This window comes from Rhinopithecus bieti, unplaced genomic scaffold (genome assembly GCF_001698545.2).
Source record: "Rhinopithecus bieti isolate Rb0 unplaced genomic scaffold, ASM169854v2 scaffold_20362, whole genome shotgun sequence".
NCBI classification, from domain to species: Eukaryota; Metazoa; Chordata; class Mammalia; order Primates; family Cercopithecidae; genus Rhinopithecus; species Rhinopithecus bieti.
Genome location: NW_016810160.1, coordinates 449018 through 458838, shown reverse-complemented (window position 1 = coordinate 458838; position 9821 = coordinate 449018). Strand labels below are relative to the sequence as shown.

General features: G+C 47.7%; 1 protein-coding gene and 1 pseudogene across 1 annotated transcript; both read left to right on the top strand.

Moving 5' to 3' along the window:
- The first annotated feature begins 404 nt into the window (after window positions 1–404).
- IL37 (interleukin 37) lies at window positions 405–7292 on the top strand. The gene is made up of 6 exons (XM_017891478.1): window positions 405–862; window positions 2579–2763; window positions 3461–3523; window positions 5546–5665; window positions 6049–6191; window positions 6972–7292. Exons 2-6 carry the CDS (start codon window positions 2604–2606, stop codon window positions 7218–7220), a joined length of 735 nt encoding a protein of 244 aa, XP_017746967.1. The 5' UTR covers window positions 405–862; window positions 2579–2603; the 3' UTR covers window positions 7221–7292.
- Window positions 7293–9344: 2052 nt separating this feature from the next.
- The window catches only part of LOC108541798 (cyclin-dependent kinase 8 pseudogene), an 11651-nt pseudogene continuing 11174 nt past the window's right edge, over window positions 9345–9821 (top strand).

Below are 9821 nucleotides of genomic sequence, written 5' to 3'. Positions count from 1 at the left end.
AGCGTGGTGGTTGACTATTGTGCTGGCCTGTTGTTTCTGTGTTATTGACATGCTGCTGCTGGTGGTCCGGAAGCTATTACCTTAATTGGTTATGTGGATTTCCCTTCATACTGACCAGCTGTGTGTGGCGTTGTAAAACATAGCCATACACAGTAACTGGCAAGGGCAAATACAATGGAAAAATGCAAGGAAATGCAGGTAAATAGCTAATGGGCTGTAGAAGGAAGCTAGTCCTTGGAGGGCTTGATCAAGGAAGGTTCCTTTGCATGTCACCTTTGAAGAAGAGGGGACACAGAAGAGGTATTGGGCACTGTCAGCGCATCCCGGAGTGTACCTGGAAGGGGACATGAAAGGAGAACATTTTTCTCTGGGACATGGGGACTCCACTTGCATGAACTCTGGGATTGGGGCAAAGAACCATCATGAGAACAAGGGCTTCCTTGAACCTCCCAGGCTCATTGGCTGATCTAAACTCTGTGTACCCTCTTTCTTTCACTCTTCTCTGTTTTCTATACCTCTGTTATTGAACTGGACTGGAAGCCACCTGATCTATCACAAGTGCCTTGAAATGTGTTGAATGGGTGTGGCACAGTCCTTAGCAGAGTGGCACTACCCCCACAGGAATTTGTTTATACCCTTGGCATGGAAAATAGCAGGAAATGAGTGATGACTAATAACCGAAGATGCTATTTATTGTTGGCTAAAGGAATACTGTGTTGTATTTGCATAGCCACTCACAAACGGTTGATTATAAATGAGTTCCAGACCTAGCTCCTTCAGGTAAAGGATCCTGAGAACTGAAGGCAAACAGAGCTCCAGGAGTCCAAGACAGAGCCACAGACCAGGAGGATCCCTGGCCCAGGTAGGTGGTCCTCCTGTGCTCGCTTTCAAGACCAACAGGCATGGATGGGGAAGTAGAGTAGCATCTGGCCATCTCGACCCTTGCTTTTTATCTCCACTGGAAGCACATCTGAATTTCTAAATATGATCTCGGAGACCTGCCCAGAACACCTTGCTCTCAGCCCCAGTAGCAGCCTGCTCTCTCCCAGGAGGGCTTCCGCCAACAAGTAGGGCATTGCTGGAGGGCCAGGCAGACACTAGCTTAGGAAACTCACAAACCCTGGAAATGCTGCTAGTCCCTTCTCTGAAGGCTCAGGAGACTGACTTCAGAGTCTAGAAAATATTGGTCCTTGGGAACAGATTTTGAGTGCAAAGAGATGGATTTCAGATGTCCAGATGCACTGCTTCTTTAGGGAGTTCTGTGAAAGCTCCCTGCATTTATCTTAATACAGGCAGCCGATTTCATGAGTACCCCCCAGGGATGACCCCAGGTCCTCCAGCCTGTAAACATCCTTCTGTCCTTCAGCAGCACCACAGTATCTTTATGTCTTTGGATACATACATTTCTGTCAGACATTTCTTGCTCTGATGTTCTGGCTGCCAAATTCTCAGTCAAGTGCCTCCAATTTTTTGCGTCCTTTGATTTACCCCAACATGACAAAGGCAGTTGTGCTTCATGTATTCAGGGATACTGCCAAACCACAAACAGGTTAAAATCAAATAGCAGATATCCCTGTCCTTAAAGATCCATCAGCTCTACCCACTTGCGCCTGCTTATTGTTGAGTCCTGAAGCCCTTCCTTGTCATTTTTTTTTTTTTTTTTTGCATGAACAATTTTGTTCCCTTTGTCTCACTCCTAAACCATTCTCAAAGGATTGGGTTTGTACACAAACTGCCTATCTCTGCAATCTTAGAAGTGATATGATTCTGAACAAGTCACTTAACTTCAGATTTTTTATCTGTAAGATGGAAGTGCCAATTTTTGCTCCACTTCTGTCCTATGTTGGCCTGGGCTGGTGTTGTTGAAAGCTCTTTGTCAACTGAGATAGGGTGTGCAGAATTTGTATATATAAATATATCTCCTCCAACGCCTCCCAATGAAGAAAGTCATGTGAGTCAATCCTACCCTAAGATATTAGGGACTGGGCCTCCTGGGACCTTTAGTGGCTTAGGTTTTCACGAAAAGAGGTTGCAGAGCAACTGCTTTTTGTTAGGCAAAGATTAGGCTACTGCAGAGATGCAGCAAACTTTTATAGAAGGTGTCAGATGGTAAGTACTTTAGGCTTTGCTGGCCAGATGATCTCTCAACTACTAAACCATGCTATTGTAGCCTCAGAGCAGCCACAGACAATATGTAAATAAGAGCATGGCTGTATTTCAATAAAACTTTATTTAAAAAAATGGTCAGGGACCAGATTTGGCTAAGGGCCATAGCGTGCCAGCCCCAAGACTAGAGCAATGCACTTTTAACTTTTTTATTTTATTTTTATAAAATGCCGAGATCCACAAAAATGCTACTGCACCCTGTGTGTTAGCACTGTGACTCACAGTTCGGAAAATTCTGCTTTGAAGGAGTGACAGACAGGAGAGCATGGTCTGGCCCCTTGGGGCCTTTCTGGTTGCAGCGAGCATTTCTAACTAGAGAGCAAGGCCAGCGGTCTGTTCAGCACTAGGGACATCCAGCAAGGTGTCCTGGGGTCAGAAGATGCCATAACTGGTCCCCTTTCTATCTCCTTAGGTCTTGGACTTCATTCCATTTTCTGATGAGTAATAACTCAACGTTGAAAATGTCCTTTGTGGGGGAGAACTCAGGAGTGAAAATGGGCTCTGAAGACTGGGAAAAGGATGAACCCCAGTGCTACTCAGAAAAAGATGAACCCCAGTGTTACTCAGAAAAAGATGAACCCCAGTGCTACTCAGAAGGTAAGGTTCTTGTAGAAATCCACCTCAGGGCCAAAGTGTAATTCCTAGAGCAGGACTTTACTAGGTGCTGTGCACAGACCCAGCTGTTTCCTGCGGACCATGCACAGTAAGTAAGCTTTCAAACTTCCCTGGACAAATAACTAGACAAGAGAAATTCTGGAAGGGAAAAGGCAGCTTTGCTTCAGTGTCCAGGCACATAAGGTGGCAGATAAAAGGATCGTCCTCACCTACAGATTTGGGGCTTTAGCATCCTGTTTGCCAACTGGATGGTTGCATATCCTTCAAAATGCACCTCTTCCCTCCCAACCTACCCAGGTGGAAGAGAAGCCTCCAATGAGAAGCAATTCTCTGAGGCTGGGTTGGAAAAATGACCCAGGCACAGGGCATCTGAGTACTCCATGAGGAATGCATTTGGGTGTTGCCCATGGGGGGCAATAGGAGGAGGCTTTTGATCCAATGACTGTCTACTGAGGTGTGAAGGGAGAGGTCTGTAGCATGCCAGAGACCAAACCCCTGAGCCAATTCATCTCTATTCTATGTTTTTGAGGAGGGAAGCTATGATTTAATGTCATTACTATCATGCTGCTCTAGTATTTCTCAGCACATACACAGAAGAGGGAATTAAATGGTCCTTGATACGCCTAAATCCTTGGAAAATCCCAATTGCATATGCTAACCTCACTGTGTCTGACTGCAGACCCGGCTGGAAGCCCCCTGGAACCAGGCCCAAGCCTCACCTCCATGAATTTTGTTCACACAAGTAAGGCCCCAGGGTGAGGTGATGGGGGTGGCTGAGGTGCAAAGGTGGGGATGGGGGATGGCGCCATTGGGCCCTCTTAGAGGGTGGGAGAATTGTAGACTGGGGAAACCTAAGGGTGCTGGATGGGGCTGAAGTCTTTCCTTTGCAGAAGCAAATCCCATCAGGAGATAAATCTGGGAAAGATGAGCCCGGGGAGGGGCAGGTGATGCTCACCTGCTAAGAGGCACAGGACAAGGAAGAGTTTGTGTCTGGGAACCTTCCAGGTGCCTCTTCTGATCATAGTCAAGAGACTGAAGACCCCCACAGCCTTAGGCCATGCCACTCAAAGGGTGGCCTCAAACCAGCAGCACCCACAGCTCTGGCAGTGCATCAGAAAGGCAGACAGCTCTGGGAGCGCATCAGAAAGGCAGAGCCTTGGCACCACCCACACCTACTGAACCATAGTTTGCAGGTAATTTCTTGCACATTAAAGTGTGGGCAATGGAAAGGCTTAGAGTTCAGCTAGCTCAGTGACTCTCAGTCAACCTGCACCTGCCCCATGAACTCAGACTGTCTGGGGTGGGCCCAGAAAAGCTCCCGAGGAGATTCTGATGGAAGGCAGGGGTGAGAACCATGGATCTCATCTGACCCCGTATCACTGGGGAGTTACTTAGGATCTTGCCTGGGGCCAGCCATCTCTTCGATAGACACTGAGAGTGTCCACGATGCTTGGGGCACTACAGGGTGGGAGGTGAAGGATCACAGGTGAGTCAGACAGGGAGCCTGCTCCTGGGGAGCTTACAGTGCTATAAGGCAGCGAGACAAGGATGCCAATACCTGTGTGCAGGTATCACTGACGAGTGCAGAGCGCTGCAGCACCAGAGAGGAAGCCAGCCTGTGCAGAGGGGGCTGAGGAGGGCTGCAGGGAGGAGGTGGCAGGAGAGCCGGTGTTACAGGAGGAGTCCTCCCCTCTCTCTAGGCATGAGGAGACCAGGAGGACATTCTACAATGAGAAACCCAGGCAGAGGCTGTGTGCTTATGGCATGGGGGGAGAATGGCACCTTATAATTATTCTCTACATTAGAATTGCCTATCACAGATACCCATATTATAGCTTCGCATAGTGTGGTGGTTACTGTGTTGTCATATTGTCACATTTGCCATTTTCCAGCCACCCACCCGTTCTTGACAGTCACTGGCCCAGCCTGGGGGCCCCTGCCCTTTATCAAACAAGTGCTGAGCTCTTTGTGGAGGTGAGGGTCACCTGTCCAATCTGAGGCCAGGAGGGAAGGTTCCCTTTTAAGACCCTACTCTAGGCAGACCTGGCCCAAATGAGTTGCTAGGAGCCCACGCCCTAAGAACCCTCTGAGGACTGTTGTGGCTGGTCCTGCTGCTAGAAGTTCTTCCTCCAGGGCCAGGTGCAAGATTTGTGGCTTTTCAAAGGAGCCGCTAAAGCCCAACCTTGCACCGTGCTGCGCTCCTGGAGGCTTCCTGCCTCCACCCCTCCCAACTCTCCCATCACCGCTCCCTTAGACTGGCCAGTGCAGGGATCTGTCCCACTCTAGGCACTGCTGATGGAATGATGCCTCCAGTAAGAGGGTGCAAAAAAGAGAGTTAAGAAAAACAATGATTATAAAGAGTCCTTTTTATATGTAAGACATTTTCTTCTCTCAGGCTAAGTGCTACTTACTTGAGTAAGCATTTTAGTTCTCATAACTCCTCTCTCAAGTAGGTGCTGTTATTACTCTCATTTCACAGATGAGGATTGAGGTTTGGAGGGATTTAGTAACTTGTCCTCTGTCCTACAGCAGAGCTTGGATTTGAATCCATCTGTCCAAATCTGGAACCAATGTGCTTGCACAGAATGCTAAATTGCTTGTCCCAGCAAGATAGAAAGCCCAGGAGTGGAAGAAATATTCAGTGGCTGTGATGTCTCAGCCCACAGGCAGGGTGGTGAGCTGAGGCTGGGGCCCTTGGATGTGGGGAAGAGAAGACTGAGTCATTTTCGATGTGAAGTGTTGATATCTGGTGATATTGATCTAGGTCCAAAGGTGAAGAACTTAAACCCGAAGAAATTCAGCATTCACGACCAGGATCACAAAGTACTGGTCCTGGACTCTGGGAATCTCATAGCAGTTCCAGATAAAAACTACATACGCCCAGGTGACTCTCAGTTTTGGCTGTGTTTTCTGTCCCCACCCAGCAGGGGTAAGGCCTCCCTCCAGGTGGGCTCAGCTCCGTGCTATACCATGCCCCATCTCCAGCAGGTGGTGGAAGCGGGGAGGGGAGGCCCCAGGGACTAGGGCATCAGAGGAAGGGTCTCTAGCGATGACCAGATCTGAAAGGAGTCTTTCTGGAAGGGCGGGAAAAATGGAGGCAGACACTTAGGTTGGAAGAAGAGGAAGCTTAAACCGGTGTGATGGAGGGAGATGTGGGCCACAGAGTCAAGGGGAGAGGGGCTGCGCACCAGGCCTGAAACCCCAGCAGACAGGAGGGACCTTTCCCTGCTCTCAGAATCCACACATGTTCTGATTGTCTTTTTCCAGAGATCTTCTTTGCGTTAGCCTCATCCTTGAGCTCAGCCTCTGCGGAGAAAGGAAGTCCAATTCTCTTGGGGGTCTCTAAAGGGGAGTTTTGTCTCTCCTGTGACAAGGATAAAGGACAAAGTCATCCATCCCTTCAGTTGAAGGTGAGAATTCTAGCTCAATTTCCTGTGCCTTTGGCTACTCCAAAGTAAAAGGCCAAGATCCTCAATACCTCTCGCTTTTCTGCAAATTCTTATCTTGGCCAATATCACAGGGACATCCACCTTTCTGGAAGCACCAGGCAGAAGAGTACCATACCTTCTTCTCTGGTTCCTTGCCCCTTCTAGGGAAGGAGGGACTCCACACAGCAGGGAGACAACAAGGAACTGAGCACCCTTTCTCATCTCCTAGGCTCACAGGCCCTGGCCCTGGGCGGGTGGTGCTCCCCTCCTGCTGTGGCCCTCCATGTGGCAAGCAGCACAATTGTGTCAGGACCCTGGCGTGCTGCTGCAGGGCAGGAGGGTGTGAGGGAGCACTCGGAGGGCAGTGTGCCTGCTCTGCAAATTTAGTCCTGCATGGAGCATCCTTTCACTTGAGGGGAGAAATCTTAGGAAGCTCAACTGGATATGGATCTAGGCCATATTCTCTAAACGAACTTTAAAAACTATAGAGCTGAGATGTTGGTGTTCATCTGACTCTTACATCTCTCTCTTTGTCTCAATGTATTTTTAATTTGGGGGACAAGAGGGTATGGAAAAGAAGGCATGATTGCTTCTCATCCCTTAAATACCAGTACCAAGGCTGACACATCATCTTCCCCAAGGACCATCTGCCTTCTCTCTTCTCTTCCTCTTCTGTGTAAAGGCCTGGAGGATGAGCACATGTGCTGGGTTTTTCTCCCTCTCAAAGCCTGCGCTGTCTAATTAATCCCTTTTACCTCACAGAAGAAGAAACTGATGAAGCTGGCTGCCCTAAAGGAATCAGCACGCCGGCCCTTCATCTTTTATAGGGCTCAGGTTGGCTCCCGGAACATGCTGGAGTCGGCAGCTCACCCCGGATGGTTCATCTGCACCTCCTGCAATTGTAATGAACCTGTTGGAGTGACAGATAAATTTGAGAACAGGAAACACATTGAATTTTCATTTCAACCAGTTTGCAAAGCTGAAATGAGCCCCAGTGAGGTCAGCGATTAGGAAACTGCCCCATCAAATGCCTTCCTTGCTAATTTGAACTAATTACATAAAAACACAAAATCTGCTCACTAACCTTTATGTCAGTGGGTTTCATTTCTCATTCATACTTTAAGGATTTGTGTTTTTAGGATACAGCAAGAGAAGCTTGTTTAATTACAAAGTTCTGGGTTGGAAAGAGACCAGCTTCTGCTTGTGTACTGCTACCCTGAACCATCAGACATCCACGTGTGTGTCATATGCTATGATGTGGCCAGTCTGAGTGGGATACTTGCAGCAGGAAGGAGCAGCTGGGTGCATGCTGTGCTCTAGAATTAGCCCTTCTACTGGGGTTTGGTAAGTTCTGAGGGCATTGATCCTGGGGCAGAAGTGGCTGAGTCTGTGTTTAGGGTACAGCGTGCAAGAAAGAAATGTAACAGCAAGTCACGATCCAGCCAAGTGATAATGGAAAACGGGTAGTTGGGTCCCAGATAAGGAGCAGGGTGACCTGACCTGTGGAAAAGACACAGAGACAAGGAATCTGGCTCAGATGATAGCCAGGAGACCAGGTGAGCAGCCAGTTAGTATCTTTGAGGCCTGTCAACAGGGCATGGTCCTATCACTAAGCAGGGCTCAGATCCTCATAATGGGGGAGAGGAAGGCTGGTCGAACAGAAATCAGGGCCTGGAAACAGAATGAGGGGGTGGATACAGGGGACGGAGGCCTGGAAATTAGTTTATTACTTTTAGCTCTTCAGTTACAAGCAATAATAATCACTTCTAGCTTATTTAAGCAAAAAGTATACTATGAAAGGAGCTTTCTAGAAGGATATTGGGTATATTCATTTCTTAGTGCTGCTGTAACAAATTACCACCAACTTTGTGGTTTAAACAATGCAATGTATTATCTTACAATTATGGAGGTCAGTCTGGAATGTGTCTCACTGGGCCAAAATAAAAGAATCAGCAGGATTGCAATGCTTCGGGGGGGCTCTAGGGGAGAGTCAATTTCCTTGCCTCTTCCAGCTTCCAGAGGCCACCTGCGTTCCTTGGCTAGTGGCCCACTCCCATCTTCGCTGCTTGGGTTTTTCTCACACTGCTTTACTCTGACCCTCCTGACTTCCTCTTTCACATATAATAACGCTTGCAATTTACACCAGGCCCACCTCAATATGCAGGATACTCTCACATCTCAAAGAAGCTTAACTTTAATCACAGATGCAAAGTCCCTTTTGCTGTGTAAGGTAACATATTCACAGGATGTGGGGATTAGAATGTGCACGTTTTTGGGATGCCATTATTCTGCCTATCATGTGAAGTAACTTTCAAAATGGAAAGACATGCTGAAGAACAAGTCAGGGATTTCTGGCAGGCCAAAAATGACAGAAGCCAGAAAACGCTGGTCCCATCACTCAGATGAGTAAGAGCCAATCATGTTTTTTGTCAGTTAGCAAAAGATTGAGATTCCAAACAAATCATGTGACTGCCCTAGTTTGAGTCATGTATGAACTCCTTGGTCAGTGAAGGGCAGCACACCTTGATCAACACTCCCTACAAGACTGTATCCAATGAGGCCAGTGATGTTCCTCAAAGCAGAGCTGGAGAGCTAATCCCAGGAGAGAGGCATGTTGGTGGTGGGCAGGCAGACAAAGCTTAGCCATAAAGGAGGAGTAGGGACAGCACCCCAGGCACGGAGGCTCAAGTGAGATGACACCCATGGGAAGCTCTGACAAGGTCAGCTGCTTCTGTTTCTGATCCTGATGATGATGGTGATCAACACCAGCCCAGTGACAAAAAAGTACATAGTATATTTAGTAGATGTTCCCAACACAGAGAAATGGTAAATATTCAAGGCGATGAACACTCCAAACATTCTACCTTGATCATTACACATTCAGTGCATGTAATGAATACTTGCATGTATGCCATAAATATGTGAAATATTACGTATGTATATAAAAGAAAAAAATGTGGCCAGGTGACACCGATACTTTGGAGAGGAAGGCATCTCTTCTTCATAATATCACAAAACTATTTTCACGACAAAGACACAGCTATTCAAATTAGTCACTGAGCCAGGGCTGTCTCATGGCAGTGAGGACTCTGGTTCCCTTACAGACTAGCAGAAAGAAGATGGGGCTTACTGACCATGGCCTTGAGGAGGCTGAACATGCAGGTCAAATGGAGACACAGACAGCCTGGGCTTGGTCCTGCTCCATCCCCTTCCAACCTGGTGACATATAGCGAGTCACTCTGGCATGGGTCACTCATGCTTCCTGTGAGGTTCCACCAAGGTAGCAAACGCATCAACACCTTACTGAAGCACAAGGCCCTGTGTACTGTTGACTTCATGAAAGGCATGGTTGTGGTGATCACATATGTGTGTGCTATGCCATTGAATGCTGGAAACTTTTCTCACCCCAGCACTACCGACTCCCCTTTACCCAGTCTTATTGTTCTCACTGTAACACGCTATATAGTTTGCTTCTTACATTTATTGTTTGTGTCTCCCACTAGCATGTAAGTCCCACAAGTGCTTTGCTCTGTGATGTATGCCAAGAACCCACTGCAGCGCTTGGCACTTGTAGGAACTCCCTAAGATTTTTATAAATGAAGAAAGGAAAAA

Bases quoted from the DNA above. Each gene is read 5' to 3' on its own strand.
- IL37 (XM_017891478.1), top strand. From the start codon at position 2,604: ATGAGTAATAACTCAACGTTGAAAATGTCCTTTGTGGGGGAGAACTCA. The intron at 2,764-3,460 runs GTAAGGTTCTTG...GTCTGACTGCAG, and splicing joins ACCCCAGTGCTACTCAGAAG to ACCCGGCTGGAAGCCCCCTG. The intron at 6,192-6,971 runs GTGAGAATTCTA...TTTACCTCACAG, and splicing joins ATCCATCCCTTCAGTTGAAG to AAGAAGAAACTGATGAAGCT.